The 20,434-nt window shown below is 53.2% G+C and overlaps 1 protein-coding gene across 1 annotated transcript; it reads left to right on the top strand.

Annotated features, from left to right (window-relative positions):
- The first annotated feature begins 10,330 nt into the window (after nucleotides 1–10,330).
- On the top strand, nucleotides 10,331–19,205 carry S1PR2 (sphingosine-1-phosphate receptor 2). Its single transcript, XM_082623932.1, has 2 exons — nucleotides 10,331–11,712; nucleotides 16,742–19,205. Exon 2 carries the CDS (start codon nucleotides 16,784–16,786, stop codon nucleotides 17,840–17,842), a length of 1,059 nt encoding a protein of 352 aa, XP_082480058.1. The 5' UTR covers nucleotides 10,331–11,712; nucleotides 16,742–16,783; the 3' UTR covers nucleotides 17,843–19,205.
- Nucleotides 19,206–20,434: the final 1,229 nt, after the last annotated feature.

Genomic DNA, 20,434 nt, shown 5'->3' with positions numbered 1-20,434 from the left:
TCATTTTTTAGGTTCTTTGCTGCGTTCCCCGTCAGGCCTCCAGGCGGCGCCACGAGCCCATAGCAGCCTGCCCTGGCGGGCCAGACCTGAGCACTGGATTGCCAGTGAGAAATGGACCGAGTTTAGCCGCGGAGAACGTGGCCTGGGAGCCAACCTCAGTGTCCTCATCTGGAAAATGGGGAGGTGTGAGATTCGATGAAATGATGGAGGCAAAGCATGCCATGTGTAGAACATACGTAGCTTTATTATTATTATTATTATTACTTTTATTTTGAAGGTGAGTTTTATCATCAAAGCAAGGCAAGAGCCAAGGTGGGGGACTTCCCTGGTGGTCCAGTTGTTAGGAATCCGCCTTCCAATGCAGGGGACGGGAGTTAGATCCCTGGTGGGGGGAACTAAGATCCCACATGCTGCGGTGCAAGTAAGCCCGGGCGCTGCAACTGGAAAGAAGACTGCATGCTGCAATGAAGAGCCTGCGTGCCACAACTAAGACCCAATGCAGCCAAATAAAAATAAATAATAAAAGGTCAAAAAGGAAAAAAAAAAAAGCCAAGGCAGGGATGGGGGTGGACCGTGGAAGACTTGAAGGCTTTTGTTTTGTTTTTTTGCATCTGATATATAACATATGGATATTTTTGTGAAGTATTAATGAAAACTTATAATGTATTTCATTGTTCATTCTATCCTTGCAAGAACTGTGGATATGTGTTTCAAACTCCACACACTTTGCAATTTTAAAAAGTCTTTTAATTTTGTACAATTTTGTTTATTCATTTTATGTTTGCATAAGTAATTCACACACCTAGTAAAGAAAATTCCAAAAACTACAAAAAGAAAGCTAGAGTGAAAAGTCTGTCTCCACCCTCTGTTCCCTGCCCTGCCCCACCCACCTCTTTCCCTTCCCAGAAGCCACCACCACAACCAGCTGTGTGTCTTCTCCCAGAACCAGTTTATTATTTTACAGACAGATTTACATGTCTGTCCTGTGCAAGAGAATTTAGATTTTATGTGGTGAAGGATGGAACAGCACTTAGCTGCTTAATGATTTATTGGGCACCTACTGTGTACTGCTGGGGTAAATCCAGCAGACACCCTTGAGATACTCACAGCCCAGTGCAGAAGGTTGAAAGATCAGAATGGGGGAGGGGAGGTCTACAGGGTCTGTGGGAGCACAGGGAAAGAACTGCTAATCTGTGGCGGCGGGGGTCTCAGAGGCAACTTTTCTGAAGCTGCAACCAGAGAGCTAAGGCTTGAGGGTCCATCAGGAGTTTGTCCAAAGGAAAAAATGTGATCCAGGCTGAGGAAACAGCAGTTGCAAAAGCCAGAAGTGGGGACTGGAGGAGGGGGTGACTGGACTTTCCTGATGGCCACAAGCTTTGTTCATTGACTCAGTCATTTATGTTGAACCCACCTCTGGGCCTTTAGTACTGTTGTTCCTTCTGCCTGGATCATACTTTTCCCAGAGCGACACATGGCTTGATCCCTCATCTCCAATTCTTTGCTCAAATGTCACCTCCTCCTGTCCTGACCACCCTATTTCAAATTGCAATCCCCACCCTTGGCCCTTCTGACCACCTTATCCCGCCCTATTTTTTTCCATCAGTACTTATCTTCTAACATCCTATATAATTTCCTGGGTGTTTTTTTTTTAAGGATCTTTATCTTTTTAAAAATATTTATTTATTTATTTGGCTGCATCGGGTCTTAGTTGTGGCGTATGGGCTTCTCTAATTGCGGCACTCGGGCTTCTCTCTAGTTGTGGCACGTGGGCTCTAGAGCGTGGGGTCTTAGTAGTTGCGGCATGCGGGCTTAGTTGCCCTGCGGCATTTGGGCTCTTAGTTCCCCGACCAGGGATCCAAGGCAGGCATTGGAAGGCAGATTCTTTTTTTTTTTTTTTTTTTCCTTTTGAAAAATTTTATTAAAGAAAAAAATCAGCCAATGTGAGGTTGACTCAACTTTCACTCTAGGGAAAGTCACTAGGATAGCCTGCTTCAACTCGTTGGTTTTGTTCCTCATGCTATTTTGCCAAATTACTGCCATGGTCCCTTTATAATATATTTCTTTTTTTTTTTTTTTAGTTTCTGCTTTATAACAAAGTGAATCAGTTATACATATACATCTGTTCCCATATCCCTTCCCTCTTGCGTCTCCCTTCCTCCCACCCTCCCTATCCCACCCCTCCAGGCGGTCACAAAGCACCAAGCTGATCTCCCTGTGCTATGCGGCTGCTTCCCACTAGCTATCTACCTTACGTTTGGTAGTGTATATATGTCCATGCCTCTCTCTCGCTTTGTCACAGCTTACTGAAGGCAGATTCTTAACCACTGGACCACCAGGGAAGTCCCTCCTGGGTTTTTTTTTTTTTAATGCTTTTTGTCTGTCTCCCTTACTAGAGGAGAAATTCTGTCTCGCCCTCTTGGCAGAAATTTTGCTCTGTCTTGTTCCCTGCAGCCAGCACAGTGCCTGTAACACAGTGGGTGATCAATACATGTTTCTTGAGTGAATTCCTTTGTTCATCATCCTAATGCAGGGGTATTACCAGAAACAGAGCCCCCCTCTCTGTCTCTTGGGTCTCAAGATCTGTAACCCCCTGAGGTCACAGGCACATAAGGTACCCAATGAATGATTATTTACCCAATGGCACTGGAGTCACATGGACAGGTTCAAATCCAGGGGCTGCTGCTAATTGGTTGGGTGTCCCTGGGCAAGTGGTTAGCACTTTCAGAGTTTGGCCCTAGTGGGTAGGTGGGACACACACAAACTCTCCCCTACTGAGCTGTGTGGAGGATGAGTTCTCTTTCCTTCCATCCTCAATCTCCACAGTGTTTCCCACCACCCCCACAAAGGGAGCCTGTAAATATCTGAGTCAGATCCATCCCTTCTCTGCTCAGAACCCTCCATGCCTCCTACAGCAAAAGCCAAAGTCCTTAGAAAAAAAGCCGAAGTCCTCACTGCAGCTCACAATGCCCTGCAGGACCTGTCCTCACTTCCTCTCAGTGTCCCCCTCTGTCTCTCTGTGGTTTCCGCCACACTGGTCTTCTCACCAGAACCTGTCAATCTCACACCAACCTCAGGGCCTTTGCACTGGCTGTCCCTTCTACATGGACCACTCTCCCCTAAATATCTGCATGGTTCACTCCCTCATCTCCTTCAGGTCTTTACTCAAATGTCACCTTCTCAGGTGACACTGGGTCTAAAAATCACAGTCCCTTCCTACCCCGCATATCTAATCTGCATTCCCAGTATCATTGTTTCCAGAACTTACACCACATTCTAACAGATGACATCATGTTCTTATTTATCCTGCTTCTTGTCTTTCTCCTCCACTAGAGCATCAACGCTTGGAGGACAGAGATCTTTGTTTCTTTCACTGCTGGGCCCCCATGGTAAGAAGGAGAAGGGTGCCAGGCACCCAGAAGGTTCTCAATACATAGTAATTGAACAAATGGAATGTAGAGAAAGCAGTTTGCACACGGTTCCCCCACTGGCATTATTGATTGTGAGCCTTAATGAAAGGGAGGTAATGACCTCGAGACCTTCACACTGCCGAGGCTCAAAGTTTGACCGTTTTGGCCCAAGCCTGGGTGGAGTCAAAGGTCGAGGTGCCCAGCCCATTCCTGTGGATCAAAGGCTCAGTTGTAGGTGACCTCTGTCCCCAATGGGCCAGCATCAGCCTTGCAGCCCGGCGAGGGTCTTTGCTGGCCACGGGCATGATAGCAATTTAGGGAGCATATATTGGAAGCTGGAGGGCCCCCCAACATCTGGCCATTCCTAGCCCCCCATCACTGTGCCAGGGTTTTCAAAGGCCAGAGTCGAGGCTGGAATACTGGGGGGCAACCTTCAGATAGAAGATGCAGGGTATGAGTGCAGGATAGATAGGGGAGCGGTCTGACCTCTTTGGGGGAGCTGTTTAAAGTACATCCCCATCAACTGCCAAAACATCTGCTGTGTGTTTGTCTGCAGCTCAGTTTGTGGGTAACTGCCAAGCGTGTGAGGAGGAGGAGGAGTCCCCATTGAGGCATTCTCCCCCAACCCCTAGGGATGGGCCTGATTTGCATAGATGTTTCCATTCCCTTCAGTTCAGCGTCAAAGCGGGTCCATGGAGCAGAAAAAAAGGCGCAGAAACAGCCCCCTGGGTTTTGGCAGAGAGTCAGACCCCCTCAGGGCTTGAACCTCTGGGTAGGTCACATGGGCTGTCTGGGCCTCAGTCTCCCCCTCTGTAAAATGGGGGTATAATCACCCCTTCCTCATATGTTTTGTGTCAGCCTTGCACCTGTGTACCCTCAGGTCACCCATTCCCTGCTCTGTCCCTGCCCCATGGCTAAGGGCTGACCCCTGCACAGGATAGCCCCCTTGTTCTCTGCCTTCTGTGCCCAGATTTAGCCAATGGCAGGCACTGAGGGTAGATTGGAGGGCGAGAAGATGGGAGAAGCCAGGGTAGTTCTCCTCATCTGCTTCTGACAGCATCTCCCACTGGACATGGCCTCCCTATTTGTTAATTTGCAAGTTGTCTCACCTGCCCCCCCCTCCTTTGGTTTCTCATCTAGGTCACCAACCCCTGTATTAAAACCCCTCTGTTTGAGATATGTCTATTTTCCTAAGTGGACTTTTACTGATGGAAGACAGTTGTGAGGGGTTTTTGTTTAAGATACAATTAAAAATAAATAAAGTCTTCCCTTTTCAGTGTACAGTTCCACAAGTTTCCGCAAACATATACAGTCATATAAACACCACCACAGTCAAGATACAGAATTGTTCCATCACCGAAAAATTCCCCCACGCCTTTTTGTAGTCAACCCCTCCCTCCACCCTCAGGCCCTACGAATCACTGGTTGCTCACTGTCCCTATAGTTTGCCTTTTCTAGAATGGCATAGAAATTGAATCATGTAGTATATAGCCTTTTGTGTCTGCCTTCTTTCCCTCATCATAATGCATGTGAGATTCATCCATGTTGTTCTATATCGCTTGTTCCTTTCAGAACTTGAGGTTTCAAATATGCCTGAGTGGTCTTCCATGTGAAGATAAACTGCAGTGTATCTATTCATCCTTTAGTTAAAGGAGCTGTTGTGAGGGCTTCCCTGGTGGGGCAGTGGTTGTGTCCGCCTGCCGATGCAGGGGACACGGGTTCGTGCCCCAGTCTGGGAAGATCCCACATGCCGCGGAGCGGCTGGGCCCGAGAGCCATGGCCACTGAGCCTGCTCATCCGGAGCCTGTGCTCCGCAATGGGAGAAGCCACAACAGTGAGAGGCCCGCGTACCGCAAAAAAAAAAAAAAAAAAAAAGGAGCTGTTGTGAGCTTTTGATGGGCTGATATTTGCAAAGAGCTTAGGACAGTAACTGGCACATGATATATGTGTCAGCTGTTATTATTATGCTGGAGGGGGGCTGAAGTGGGCCTTTGGGGTTCCTCTCTCCCCTAACTATGTATGTCTCCCTCATCTGGAAGAGACAGCCCACCCTTCCCAGGCTCAATGGGCTAAAACTGCATCTGGTGCAGACGTGGCAGGGACTGGCCTCCACCGGCAGCCTCCCCACCCCATTCCTGAAGCTGAAAGTGGGCCTCAAGCCCATGGATGGATGAAACAAGGCCGCTGCAGCTCCGCTGCCTGCCAAGATCAGCATCTGGAAAGCTTCTCTGCAGCTGGGCCCCTCCCCCGAGCCCTAGGGTGATGTTGAGAAAGTTGGGACCTGTCTCAGACACTTCTCCTCGTGCGGTTCCTCCTGCCAAAACCTGAGAGCTGGGGGTGGGGGGAGAGTGGAGGCCCACAGTGGATGGAGGACAGTCCCAGACCTCATCAACTGGGGGGAGTTCACAAAGTTTTGGGGGGGTGTGGGACCAGAGGTCAGAGGGTTTCCTTCACCTCTGGACTACAGAGAAGAACATTCTACATCTCACCAATGACCGACGTGGTCCTCAGTGATAACCACTTCCCTTCTATTCCAAATCAATGGGGGAGGAATGGGGACGGGCGTCACTACAGCCAGACTGGGTCTGGGACTTGGGATGAAAAAGAGGGCAGAGAGCTCTAGTTCAAATCCTACCACGACTGTGTGCCTCACTTTCCTCATCTTTATTTTTTTATTTTTATTTTTGGGGTACGCGGGCCTCTCACTGTTGTGGCCTCTCCCGCTGCGGAGCACAGGCTCCGGACGCACAGGCTCAGCGGCCACGGCTCACGGGCCCAGCTGCTCCGCAGCATGTGGGATCTTCCTGGACTGGGGCACGAAGCCGTGTCCCCTGCATCGGCAGGCGGACTCTCAACCACTGCACCACCAGGGAAGCCCCACTTTCCTCATCTTTAAAATGGGGTGAGGAAAAGGCAAAACTATGGGGACAGAAAAAGATCAATGACTGCCAATGATTAAGGACGGGTGTGGGGGGGTAATGAATAGGCAGAGCACAGAGGCTTTCTGGGCCAGCGAAACTACTCTGTATGATACTATTGATGTAATGGTGGATATGTGTCATTATACATTCTTCCAAACCCACAGACTGTACAACACCAAGAGTGAACCCTCATGTAAACCATGGACTTGGGGTGATAATGTGTCTGTGTAGGTTCATCAATAGTAACAAATGTGGGCTTCCCTGGTGGCACAGTGGTTAAGAATCTGCCTGCCAATGAAGGGGACACGGGTTCGAGCCCTGGTCCGGGAAGATCCCACATGCCACGGAGCAACTAAGCCCGTGCGCCACAACCACTGAAGCCTGTGTGCCTAGAGCCCGTGCTCCGCAACGAGAAGCCACGAAAATGAGAAGGCCGCGCACTGCAACGAAGACTGGCCCCCGCTCACTGCAACTAGAGAAAACCCGTGTGCAGCAACGAAGACCCAATGCAGCCAATAAATAAATAAATTAATTAATTAATTTTTAAAAAAAGGTAACAAATGTGCCACTCTGGTAGGGGCTGTTGATGGTGGGGAGGCTATGTGTGTGGGGGGCAAGGGACATATGTGACATCTCTGTACTTTCTGCTCAATTTTGTTTTGGGGTTTTTTTGCTTTTCTCTTCTTTTTTTTTTTTTTTTCTTTTTGCGGTATGCGGGCCTCTCACTGTTGCGGCCTCTCCCGTTGCGGAGCACAGGCTCCGGACGCGCAGGCCCAGCGGCCATGGCTCACGGGCCCAGCCGCTCCGCGGCATATGGGATCCTCCCAGACCGGGGCACGAACCCGTATCCCCTGCATCGGCAGGCGGACTCTCAACCACTGCGCCACCAGGGAGGCCCTCTCTTCTTTTTCGTTTTCTTTTTTTGGCCATGCCACGTGGCATGCAGGATCTTAGTTCCCCGACCAGGGATTGAACCTGTGCCCCTGCAGTGGAAGCATGAGATCCTAACCACTGGACCACCAGGGAATTAGCTCTGCTCAGTTTTGCTGTGATCTTGAAACTGTTCTAAAAAATAACGTCTATTTAAAAAAATGGGATGATGATGATAATCATAATACCCACCTCCTAGGGTTGGAGGATTCATAGAGCCGCACCCAGCACAGTCTGTCCGTGTGAGTGTTAGCCATTATTGCCAGCGGCCCTGTAATTAGTGGAGGCTGCTCCAAGCCTCTTCCTTTTCTTCTTTTTCCCCTGCTTGGGAGCTCCCCGAGGAAAGGGCCCCATTTCCTTCCTCTTCTGCTGTTCTCTCACTCAGGGATCCCCCCTAGGGAGGGTTCACCTTTCCCCTTGACCCCCTGGACCATCAGGGCGTCTATGCCAGTGTTTCCCAATTCTCTAGCCCATTCCCTCAGCTGACCTAGTGGAGATCTCATGTTACCCCAGAAGTGGGAGGTGACGGGGGGAGGCAGAAGTGGCTTGCTGGTGTATCTGTGTATCCCTGGGGACATCACCTTTGTCTAGGAGCCATGGTCCCCCTAACAGACGGCCGGATATGTCTGCAGCCTTGATAGTACCCCCCCACCCACAGGTCCCTGAGGGGATAGCAAACTGCTGAGCCAGCCAAGGCAAGCTGGGGGGGCCACTTCCTCCCCAGCTCTCAGATCCTCACAGAGGGCTTAGATTTCCGCTCTGATAGCTCTCCGGCGAGGAGAGGACCCAGTTTTTTTAGTACTTTATCCTCTGTGGGTTGAACACCTGGTTTCTAGAGGTTGTACAGCCGCACTTCATTTGGGCAGAGGATTCGGTAAGCTTGTGCTGAGGTCTGAGTGGAACCCAAGATCTGGCCTGGAGCTGAGTGGACACTGAAATCTGGCTCAGGAAAAGGAGTGAATTCACTCTCTGGCTTTTCTTACCTTCCCATCAAAGCCCTGCTACCCTGTGTTAGAATGGTCTGGTTTCTTCGGTCTCCTCCATTGGACTGTCAGTTTTGGATGGCAGAAACCAGCGAGGTATCACCAGAGCTGGCACAGAGCATTCTATGTTGCATTATATAAATATATATGCTCTATACTTGTATGTAACATTAATATATTGATTCTTAATATTCATTTCCTTATTCATAACTTAAATATGTTTATTCTTTTTTTTTGCGGTACGCGGGCCTCTCACTGTTGTGGCCTCTCCCGTGGCGGAGCACAGGTTCCGGACACGCAGGCTCAGCGGCCATGGCTCACGAGCCCAGCCGCTCCGCGGCATGTGGGATCTTCCCGGACCGGGGCACGAACCCGTGTCCACTGCATCGGCAGGCGGGCTCTCAACCACTGCGCCACCAGGGAAGCCCAATATGTTCCTTCTTAATATAAATTTATTTCATAGCGACACGTTGAATAATAGCATAGATGTTTATTAACAATGTTATTGTTTATTTATATTATTGATACTATTTGTTATTATTATTATTACAGGAACAATTTTACATTAGAAGTCTGGCGATTTGTTACCTTCGATTTGATTTTTCATGTCTTTGTAAATTTTTTGAATTGGTAATATGAGCTACAAATTTCAGACAGTCCCCCCCCACCCCCAGGGTACACCATGAAAAGTCTGATCCCCTCTCACCTGTTCCCCTGCCCCCCCGTCCCCCTCCCTGGGGGTAACTGCTGTGACGATGTCTTGTGCCCTTCTCCTGGAGATGGCCTGTATGTCCACAGGCAAATGTGTGTGTATTTATACAGCCCTTATAAATATACCCAGAAATGCAGGCAGGCAAGCAAGCAACTGGTTTACATTGTGCTTTTTTCATCTTAACGTGTTGAATACTGTTTCATATCAAAACTACTCCAATTTTACTTGTAATTGGCATAAACGGATCAACTTTAATTTCCTTTTTCAAAGTTTTGCTTTTCAACACTGCTTATGGAGTATAATATGCATACAGAAGGGTGTGCTGAACTTTTCCCTTTTTTTAAATTGGTTGCATTGTCTGGGATTTAAGCATCCACAATTTTTTTAAATTTTCAGCTGTTCTGAGGTATCCCTGACATGTAAAATTGTAAGATATTTCAAGTGTACATCCAGGTGATTGGATATATGTATACATTGTGAAAGGATTCCCCCCATCTAGTTAATGTACACATCCTTCACCTCACATATTTACCTTTTTATTGTGGATGTGAGAGCATTTAAGTTCTAGTCTCTCAGAAGTTCCAATTGTTTGATACAGTATTACCAACTGTAGTCACCATGCTGTAAATTAGATCCCCAGACCTCATTATAACTGAAAGTTTGCACCCTTTTACTAATCTCTCCCTATTTCCCACCCCCCCACACACAGCCCCAGCAACCACTTTTCCTACTCTCTGTTTCTGTAAGTTTGACTTTTTCTTTTTTGATTCCACATAAAAGTGGTACCATGTGGTATTTGTTTTTCTCTGTCTGGCTCTTTTCACTTAGCATAAGGCCCTCAAGTTTCATCCATGTTGTTGAAAATGACAGGACTTCCTTTCTCATGGCTGAATAATATTTCATTGTGTGTGTGTATATGTGTGTGTATATATATATATATATATATCACATCTTGATCCATTCATCTGTTGACAGACACTTAGGTTCCATACCTTGGCTATTGTGAATAATGCTGCAATGAACATGGCAGTGCAGATACACTTTTTTGTCATTTTGCTTTTCAACACTCTTTACTGAAGTATCATATACATATAGGGAATTCCCTGGTGGTCCAGTGGTTAGGACTCCACGCTTTCACTGCTGAGGGCCTGGGTTCAATCCCTGGTTGGGGAACTAAGATCCCACAAGCCACGTGGTGCCACACACACACACACACACAAAAATAGATAGATAGAGAGAAGATAGATAATACCCTCTCCCTCCTTTTTCTTGCACTGTCTGGGTATCAAGCAGTCTAACTTTCAATTTAATTTATTGTTGGAATAGGGCACATGTTACAAAAGTCAAAAGGTACAAAAGGATTCACAGAGTGAAAGTTACCTCCCTCCTGTCCCCTGTCCCCTATCTTTCAGTTCCTCGCCCAGGAAATTTATCAGTTTCTTCTTCTTGCAATATTCTGGATATTCTGAGCATATACAGTAGAACATCAACTCCATTGGAACAGGGAGTTTTATCTGTTTTGTTTCCTGATCTATCTCCAGCCTTTTAGTATGGTATCTGGCACATAGCAGGTGCTTACTGTATGTGGTAAGTAAACATATAAGCAGATTATGTATTCATCTTCACAAATAGTACCCTCCTGAACATAAGTTCCATGAAGGCAAGGGCTTTTTTTCCTGTTCTGTTCACCGCTGTGCCCAGCAGGTACACCAAAAACATTTGTTGAAGGAGTGAGGGGCATATTGTCTAGTCACTGATTTCACACACACGCATCAGTAAATGAAGGTGTGCTTCATCTCTGCAGCCAGGCACCCAGATATGCCCAGGAAAAGCTGAATGAGGAAAAGAGGGAAACTAAAGAACTGGATAGGACTTCCCTGGCGGTCCAGTGATTAAGACTCCACGCTTCCATTTCAGGGGGCACGGTTTCCGTCCCAGTCGGGGAACTAAGATCCCTCGTGCCACGGCAAAAAAAGAAAAAAAAAGGGAGTGGATAGAAGATTGGGCCTCAAAACTTGAAAGGCAGGACTCAACCTGCCTAGCAATCGATTGACAGAGGCAGTGGAAGCTTCCGGGTGCTCCCAGTCTTCTAGGGCAGAGGGGCCAGCGCCTGAATTCTGGGGCCTTATCAAGGCAAAAACCAACCCATTCTTTGAGGCAGGGCCTGGCACATAGTAGGAACTTGCTTATTTGTTGGATGAACACACAATGGGCACTTAATGCCTATTTGTTGTGTTGACACTTAGTAGGTGCTTCGTGGCTCCTCGCTGAGTAAATAAAGGGGATTCCGCGCGCTCCTCCAGTTCCAGGCTCCCAGGGATGGGCCAAGAGTACATCTGCAATCCAAGACAGTCGTTTCAGGTTGAGGTCACCTGGCCAGGAGCGACTGGACAGCACGGGGCTGCGTGACGTCATGCGCCGACCGCTTCTCACGGGTGGGGGCTGGGAGGGGCAGGGCTGGAGGTGGGGGTGCGGACAAAGGGACCCCGCGCGCCTCCTCCCCACCCGCCCTCGCGCGCGCCCCGCTGGGCAGGCCACATCTGGAATTCATTGCTGCTGCCGCCGGAAAGGAGGCGGAGATAGGGCGGGGCAAGTGGGGGCCGAGGCGGCGCCTCTCCCGGTCCCCCTCCGTCCCCGGTCCCCAGCCCCGGGACGCAGAGGAGCCCGGCGGGCAGTCCCAGCCCTAGCCGCGGCCGTCCCGGGGACGCAGACGCCAAAGCCCCTCCGGCCAGGGCAAGGACCCGGGTCGGCCTAGCCAGGTGAGCGTGCGTGGCGAGGGGGAAGCAGAAAGGGCGGGCCCTGGTCCCCGGAGGTCGCGGGATCGGAGCTAGGGGCGCCGGCCAGGGGTCGGGGGCGTCGCGGGCGCGCACGCGCCGCCCGTGCTCCTGCTGCACCGAGGGAGTGGTCATCGTGCGCCCTCTCCACGACCCCAGGAGGCCCCACTGCCTCAGCCGCGAACCCCCAGACTGAGCTCCCCGCCTTCTCCAGCGGCAGGAAGTTGGCCCCGAGGAGAAGGCGGAATCCGAGCGCTTTCGGCCGGAGACTGGGAGGCTGGATGGCGTGCCCCCGGACCGGGGGTTTGGGGAGTGTGTATGGGGGAGGGGAGGACTCCCCTCTTTGCTGACTCCGGCTGGTTGAAGGCGAAAGGTGCCGCGCGCCGCAGTACCTCCAGGCCAAGGGGCGGGGCCCCAGAGGAAGGCAGTTGCCCACCTCCTCCACATCTGGTCCTCTGCCTCAGTTTCCCCGAGTGGTTCGTCTCTTCCAGTCCCCCCGCGGGGTCGTGGCTTTGTTCTGGAAGGAAAGTGAACCTGACTGCGTGGCTCCGGCGTCTCTTCTTTCCCCTGGGACCCGGGGATGGGGCGTGGGTGACGGCACCCGTGGCGCGGACCCCGCGTGGTTCCGGGCCCAGCCAAGCGTGGGAAGCTCGCCCACTCCTCTGGCACGAGTTGACTCATCCGGGGATTTCCATCCCCTCTCCCGACTGTGCCCTAATCGGACGCTCCGGGCGCCACGCGCTGAGCCCACGGCCCCCCTCGTGGTGCGACACGCGTGCGGCATTCACGGTGCAGTTGCTGCTGGGATGTCTCCCCACCTCTCCCCAGTCCTCTGGGAATATCGAGGCTGGGACCCTGGCTGGACGCAGAGGAGCCCCCCACCCCCACTTGGAGATGTGTGGGTCACCCGCGTGTGGCTGTCGCGGGAGAGAGGAGGCGCGGCCCCAGAGGCAGCGAGTGTGGATACCGTGCATTCCACCGCCAGATAAGGAGGCCGAGACTGCAGCCCGAGGGCGGGGGCGGGTCGTGGTGCCGTCTCCAAGGAGACGCCCAGCTGGGCTTCGCCTGGTGGGGGTGGCCTCCCAGCGGACCAGGGGCGTCTCCAACCTCCCTTGCTGTTGTTTGGGCCTGGGCTGAGTTTAGGAGCCTCCGCCCTTGGGGGCCCACTGGGGCCTCGTTCGTTTGGTCATCCATCTACCCATCCATCCGTCCATCCATCCATCCATCCATCCATCCATCCTACACGTTTTCTGAGCGCTTTCTGTATGCCAGGCATCATTCCAGGGAGTGAAAACAGACTTAGTTGCTGTCCTCTGACGCACATTCTACCCTGGAAACAGACAGAAAACAAGAAATACAATCATTATTGCTGAAATTGGCAAGTGCTGTGAATATAATAAAAAGATGCTGTGGTAGAAAGGGCCTAGGGAAGGCGGCTAGGATGCCTGGTGGTTAGAGGAAGCCACCAAACAGAAACCTGAAAGATGGGGAGACAGTCATTCAGGGCTTTGTGGGAAGGCCATGCCAGGTGGAGAAACAGCAGAGGCAAAAGCTCTGAGGTAAGAACGGGGCTGACACGTCAGAGGCCAGTGTGGTTGGAGTGGACTGACCCTGGGGGAGAATGGGAGGAGGGGAGGTGGGCAGGGGCCAGGCCATTTTAGGTAGTGGGGAGCCATGGAAGAATCTGGAGCTGAGGAGTGACATATTGGAGCTATAAATTTAAAAGCTCCCCCTGGATGCTGCATGGAGAATGCCAGTGTAGAGGGCAACTGAGGGGAAACCAAGCCTAGGGGGCTGCCCTAGGGCATGGGGCATGGGACCAGTGAGTGCCCAGGGGAGCAGTAACCACAGGGCCTGCCTCCATGGAACTTGGGGGAGGGGCTCCTGGAAGCCACTGAGGCTTCCTCTTGCCTTCTACTCTCCTAATCTCTCCCTGAACAGTCTTGGTCTGTCTCGCTTCCCTTCCCTCCAAACCCTGTCACTTGTCCCTCTTGCTCCATTTCAGGCCTGGCCATTCCCCAGTGCTGAGCCTAGGGATGTCTTACTGAGCATCTGGGAGGGAGTCAGGCCCTATGTTAGCCAGGCCTGGGAGCCTGACACAGGGAGGGGAAGCAGGAAAGGCCTGGGGGTGACTGTGCCAGCCCCAACCTCCAGACCCTGCTTCCTCTTTCTGGGAAGCATGAACCTGCCTTAAGCAAGGTCCTAGTGGAGAAGACGGAGGCATTGTGGGCCTCAGATTCCCCTTCTCTAATGAACCACCCACCCTGAGGCTGCCCGAAGTGAGGATCTTCCCCTCAGGGAAGAAGACAGACATTTTGGTCAGTCCCTGGGGTACGAGGACTGAAACCATTTCTTTCTTTCTTTTTTTTATAAATTTATCTATTTATTTAATTTTTGGCTGCGTTGGGTCTTTGTTGCTGCGCGCGGGCTTTCTCTAGTTGCGGCGAGCGGGGCTACTCTTCGCTGGGGTGCGCAGGCTTCTCATTGTGGTGGCTTCTCTTGTTGGGGAGCACGGGCTCTAGGCGCACGGGCTTCAGTAGTTGTGGCACACGGGCTCCGTAGTTGTGGCTCGCGGGCTCTAGAGTGCAGGCTCAGTAGTTGCTCCGCGGCATGTGGGATCTTCCTGGACCACGGCTCAAACCTGTGTCCCCTGCATTGGCAGGCGGATTCTTAACCACTGTGCCACCAGGGAAGTCCTGAAACCATTTCTTATTTCCCTAGGAAGCGGCCATAAATCTTTCTCTTGGCTGCCAGACAAGAGAGGGGTCTGAGCGGCGGTGGAGGGGGCGGCCTTGGGACACACCCTGGGCTTCTAGCCTACCAGCAAGTGTGCTTCCCAGACCTGCGATGGGTCCTTGATTCTCAATTATGATCCCCAGGAGGGGCAGTAGGCCAGGGCAGCCTGGGGGCGTCTGGTCGGGGTGACCCAGCGGTCAGGCCGTGGTTCAAACCCTCCCCGGGGACATCCACACAGTCTTAATAATGTCCTGGAAAGAAGTGAGCTCCAACCGCCTGTAAAGGACCAGATCAGTAGTGCTAGCCATAGAGCGCCCCCAACTGGGCCAATCGAATGTCGAGGATGGAAGCTCAGGCCAATAGGCGAATTGCTCAATGCCCTGGAATTGAAAATGAGCCAATCAGGGCGCGGGCTGTTTCTGGCCCGACGGCCGGTCTGGTAAGGCCCAGACTTGGGCCAAGCCGGCTGCAACGGGCAGAGGGCATCGGGGCGACCGGGGCCCGTCCGGCCGGGGAACAAGGAGCCTCTGTGTGGCGATCTGGGCGGGGCGACAGTCCCTGGGGATGTGCACAAGCCCTTCTCTGTTCCCAAACTAGGACGGATGTCCCTTCGCCCAGGGGGAGCAGCTGTCTCTATCGGGCCAGGAGCCAGGGCACCCCCTCTGAGGGGGTGTCCGGGACTGAGATGGCTGGACGACCCCGGAAGCTCCTCATCACTCCCAGGCTCACTGGGAACTGGCCTAACCAGCCTTTTCTGGAACGGTGCTCCTGGCACTCCTGGCGTGCACGTGGTCCTTGCTAGGCGTGTTTCCAGGGACCTGGGGAGGTCTCTTCCCACGGCCTCCCCCATTGAACTAAAGGCTGGTCTGGAGCTTCCTCCTGGCTCCCCTGTGCCCCTCGTGAAAGGCGGACACTGCACCAGCTCCTCTGAGACCCCGCCCCCCAACTACCAAGCTGGGGGGAGGCCATGAAGTCGGCCTCTCACCCTCTCTGCCCACGCGCATCTTCCCGCCCCTTCCCCCTACGGCTCAGTTTTCCTTGAGAGAGGGGTGACTCAGGCTTTCATGAAAGCGAATACCGTTCCCCCCTCCCCGCGGGGCTTCACGCCCCCTCACCACTCACATGGCTTCGCACAGCTGCCCCATCCTCCCAGCCAGGACCTCCCAGACGGGTCTCCTGTGGCTCCCCCACCCCATCACCCCCTCCCAGCCTCCCTGCACCGGATGTAACTGGGGAGCCGGGACTCAACCCTGTTTGTTCCAAGGGCCTCACATCTGGATTTCATCTTGGCTGGGGAGGGGGTGGTGCCAGCGCCCTGCCCACCCTGCTAGGACCCTCTGTCCCAGGGCAGGGCTAGATGGTGCTGATGAGAACAGGCTGTTGGGAATCTTGCCTGGCTGGCTCACTCAACATCCCTTACCAAAAGATTGGGAGGAGGGCACCTAGTCCCTAGCTGTGGGTGTGGCAGGAAGAGGGAAGCTAATAATATTCACTAATACTTATTGAGTGCCTGCTGTATGCTAAGGGTGCCTCGTGTATCGTTCAACGGGATTTTCCCATCACCCCTCTGAAGTGGGCTTTCTTCTCCCCACTGCACAGATGAGGCCATTGAGACTTAGAGGCCAAGTGTTGAGTGACTTGGCACAATATCCCACAGCGTGTCAGAGGTGGAGTGGGGTTGAACCTTGGATTGCCTGCAAGGTCTGAGTCCTTGAAAATGACATGACCTCTGTGATGCTCAAACTTGAGGTGTCTCCCCAAGACCTTATCTTGGGAACACGTATGGCCTCTAGGCTTAGACCCAGCCTGAAATCCAGGGCAGTGGGTGGTAATGAGCAGAGGATGCTGCTATTGGCGAGAGCATCTTACTGACCCAGGTTGGCAGGCAGCATGAGACCTGAGGCTCCAGTGTTTTCAAGAAATGAGACAATCCCTCCAGGTCCTCGCTAAGACTCCCACTCTGGGTAGGTGGGTAGGGCTTCCGGAAGTCCGTTTTGTGTCTTTCATGCCCAACCTTTGGGGGAGCTTCTGTTCCTTTGAAAGACACTGTAGCCTAGAGGTTATAGAGGCTTTGGAGTGGGTCTCTGAGGCTCTTGCCCTGACTAGCTTTGAGGCTTTGGGAAAGTGAATTGAGCGCTCCGGTTTCCCATTTGCAAAGCAGAGATGATGATCATTCTGACTTCATGTGACAGAGTTGGGACTTGAACCACAGCCGTCCAGAGTCAGCCCAGGCAGCAGCCACGGCACTGACCTGTCTATCTGTCTTTTCTCTCTGCAGCTCTGACAGCCCCATGGCCCCAGCCGGCTACTAAGCCCCACCATGGGCAACGTGTACTCAGAGTACCTAAGCTCCAGCAAGGTCAAGGAACACTATAATTACACCAAGGAGAATCTGGACACGAAGGAGACACCCTCCCGCCAGGTGGCCTCAGCCCTCATCATCATCCTCTGTTGTGCCATCGTGGTGGAAAACCTGCTGGTGCTCATCGCGGTTGCCCGCAACAGCAAGTTCCACTCGGCCATGTACCTGTTCCTGGGCAATCTGGCTGCCTCAGACCTGCTGGCGGGCGTGGCCTTCATAGCCAATACTTTGCTCTCGGGCTCTGTCACGCTGGGGCTGACACCTGTGCAGTGGTTCGCCCGTGAGGGCTCTGCCTTCATCACGCTCTCCGCCTCTGTCTTCAGCCTCCTGGCCATCGCCATCGAGCGGCACGTGGCCATCGCCAAGGTCAAGCTCTACGGCAGCGACAAGAGCTGCCGCATGCTGCTGCTCATTGCGGCCTCGTGGCTCATCTCGCTGGTTCTCGGCGGCCTGCCCATCCTTGGCTGGAACTGCCTGGGCCACCTGGAGGCCTGCTCCACCGTCCTGCCGCTCTACGCCAAGCCCTACGTCCTCTGCGTGGTGACCATCTTCTCGGTCATCTTATCAGCCATCGTAGCCCTGTACATCCGCATCTACTGTGTGGTCCGCTCCAGCCAGGCCGATGTGGCTGGCCCGCAGACACTGGCTCTGCTCAAGACAGTTACCATCGTGCTGGGCGTCTTCATCTTCTGCTGGCTGCCCGCCTTTAGCATCCTCCTCCTGGACTATGCCTGTCCTGTCCGGGCCTGCCCTGTCCTCTACCAGGCCCATTACTTCTTTGCCTTTGCCACCCTCAACTCACTGCTCAACCCCGTCATCTACACATGGCGCAGCCGGGACCTGAGGCGGGAGGTATTACGGCCGCTGCAGTGCTGGCGGCGGGCAGCAGGGGTGCAAGGGGGGCGAGACGGGACCCCGGGCCACCGCCTCCTGCCTCTCCGCAGCTCCAGCTCCCTGGAGAGGGGCACACACATGCCCACATCGCCCACGTTTCTGGAGGGCAACACAGTGGTCTGAGGGGGTGGGCTGACAACCAGGCCACCACAGCAGAGGGCTCCATGGAGAGGCACCAGGTGCCCTGGGACAGAGACATGGGGCTGCCAAGCAAGATGCCCCCATTCCACAGACCTGGGTGATGCTGAAGATATTTCACACCTGGGCTGGCTGACTGAGGCACTGACCAGTTGGATGGCACAACTGCAGCCGGGTCCTGGAGGCCAGCGAGGTGGCTGGAGTGACCTCTTCGGAACTGGATCGTGGGGAGGGCCGGGCGGGGGGCAGACCTGGAAAGAGCCCAGGTGACAGCAGGCAGGTGCTCGAGAGGAGCACAGCGCAGGGGCAGTCTGAGCCTCCGCCCTGTGCCTGACTCCCTTCTCTGAATTTAGCCCCCTTGCCACCTTCTCTTGTGGTTCCACTTCCCTAGAACCACTGTCCTGAGGGGCTGGAGACCTCCTCCCTGACCGTACTGGGCGGCCCTGGCTAACAGTTCCCGGGCTCAAATCCACAGCTTCCCCAAATTTCACCAGCTGCCACTTTGGCAACTTCTTCCCTTTCTTCTGACTCTGTGAGTAAGATGCCAGGAAAGCACATGGCGGTGGGGAACTAACACCCATTCTCAGACCTCATTGGCCAATTGCACTATTTGGGCACAGAGGAATCACCCAGGGCTGGAAAAACCGGTCTGGGGGCCTGAAGAGGGCTCTGGGCCTCCCAGTGGGGCAGGGTGGAATTGGAGAAAGTTCTAGGGGAGCTGTTGGTACAGGGCCCCAGACCCCCGAAAAACAACCACCCCCAAACTCTCTCACCTCCAGACCCAGCTGAGGTACCAGATCTCATAAGGCAGGGCAGCCTTGAGCCCGCTGTGCCTCCTTTCAGGTTGTATTGAACGGAGCATGGGGGTAGGGGTGCCAGGGACAATTATGGGATGCCCTCCTATTGCCCGCTTCAGCAGGACTTTGCTAAATTCTGTGGACAGATGGAAGGGACATTGCGGTACAAATGTATATTTATGTGTGTCTGTCAGTGTCTGTGTGTGTCTGTGTGTGTGATGTCTGTGATCCCTTCTGCTCACCCTGTTTCCCCAGAATGGATGCTATTTTGTCTCCTCACGTCTGTGTTGAAGCTGCCAAAGAGGGGTCTGGTCCCCTCACAGACTCCTTTGTAATTCCTTGCTTATATCCCCACTTGAGAGCTGGGGTGCAGCTCACCTGGGGGAAGGAAACTTCACACCTCAAAGTGATTTCTCATGACTGCAAAGGCTGGGAGAGCGGATCTCTGGGGGGGCAAGGAGCCAGTTGGGGGCTTGTCTCCCCTCATACAGCTCCCCGGATGCCCCTCATGCCTGAGACCCAGGCCCAGGCCAATAAACGGTTCAATGTCTCTTTCTGGTGGTTGTTGTCTTTTTAGGCTTAAGGTGGCAGTTCCCCCATTAGCATCCTGTGGCTGGGGGTGGATGGGACAGGGGAGGGTGGTTACTGCTCAGACAATTCATCCTTTGCCAGCCTTTCCTCGGTGCCCCCAGCCCTGGCCCAGCCAGAGACAGGATTGCAGAGAAAACAGGGTCAACACTGACTTTCTCCCTAGGGCAGTTATCTGGCCCCTCCCAGTGATTAATTAGGCCCAGGACCTCCATGCTATCCTTCAAAGAGAGAGCCTGGTGGTCGGTGGGGGCCCCCCTTCTTCATCCCCAGTACACATCCCTCCTGGAGAGCTGGAGAGATGGTCTTGGGAGACACGGGCCCAGACACCCCTCTGAAGCACAGTGTTCCCAAAAGGAATGGCCCACCTTCTTCAAGCACTTTCCAAGCAGGAAGACAGAATCCTCAGGAGGCTGGAGTTACTATAAACTGCTGTTATGGAGATGTGGGTTCAGAGAAGTTAAGTGAGCTGCTCAGGGTCACACAGCCGGTTGGGGTAGTGCCTGTCTGGATTTGAACTCAGGCAGGCTGACTCTAGATCCTGCCAGCTCCACCACTGGGTCAGAGAAAAGATCCTCAAGCCCCTCTTTGCCATGGAAGGAGTGAGGAATGTGGGCTGCCAGCCTCCACAGCATCAGCAGGATCCAGGATATGCCCAGCTGGGAAGCAGCTGAAAGGTGGGTCCCTAGCTCGGCACCAGAGTGACACTCCCTCCTTTGCCCACAGGCACAGGGCCCAGCGGCTCCTTTGAAGATAGATCTGGAGCTTTGATGGGGAACCCAGGCCCTCAAGCTGAAGCTCCGCCCAGCAACACCAGCGCAAAGCTAGGGCAGCCAGCTGAAGCGAGGAGTGGGGCAGAAGGTGGCCAGAAGCTGAGACCCACACCCCCCATCGGAATTCCCCTTCCTCCAGCAATTCAAAGACAACCTCTGGAAACCTGAGCCCTCGCTGGGACTGGGAGGAGGAAGAAGCACAGGCCAAGCCAGAGTCAATAAATTTCCCCCAAATACCCACATGCTTCCTTCACCTGCTCCTTCAGGCATCCGCTCAAATGCCATCTCCTCAGAGAAGCCTGCCCTGACCACCTTCTTCCCTCTATCTAGCCCCTCACCTTCTTACCACCTGGCGGTGTAATATACATCGGTCTACTTCTCCCTAATTAAAATATTTACTTTTTTTTTTTGGCTGCACC

This window comes from Mesoplodon mirus, assembly GCF_964341445.2.
Source record: "Mesoplodon mirus genome assembly, chromosome: 5".
NCBI classification, from domain to species: Eukaryota; Metazoa; Chordata; class Mammalia; order Artiodactyla; family Ziphiidae; genus Mesoplodon; species Mesoplodon mirus.
The sequence above is the reverse complement of the archived record's forward strand: the minus strand, read 5'-3'. Positions and strand labels throughout refer to the sequence as shown.

What these genes read in the sequence shown, in the direction of transcription:
- S1PR2 (XM_082623932.1), top strand. Translation starts at nt 16,784, where the DNA reads ATGGGCAACGTGTACTCAGAGTACCTAAGCTCCAGCAAGGTCAAGGAA.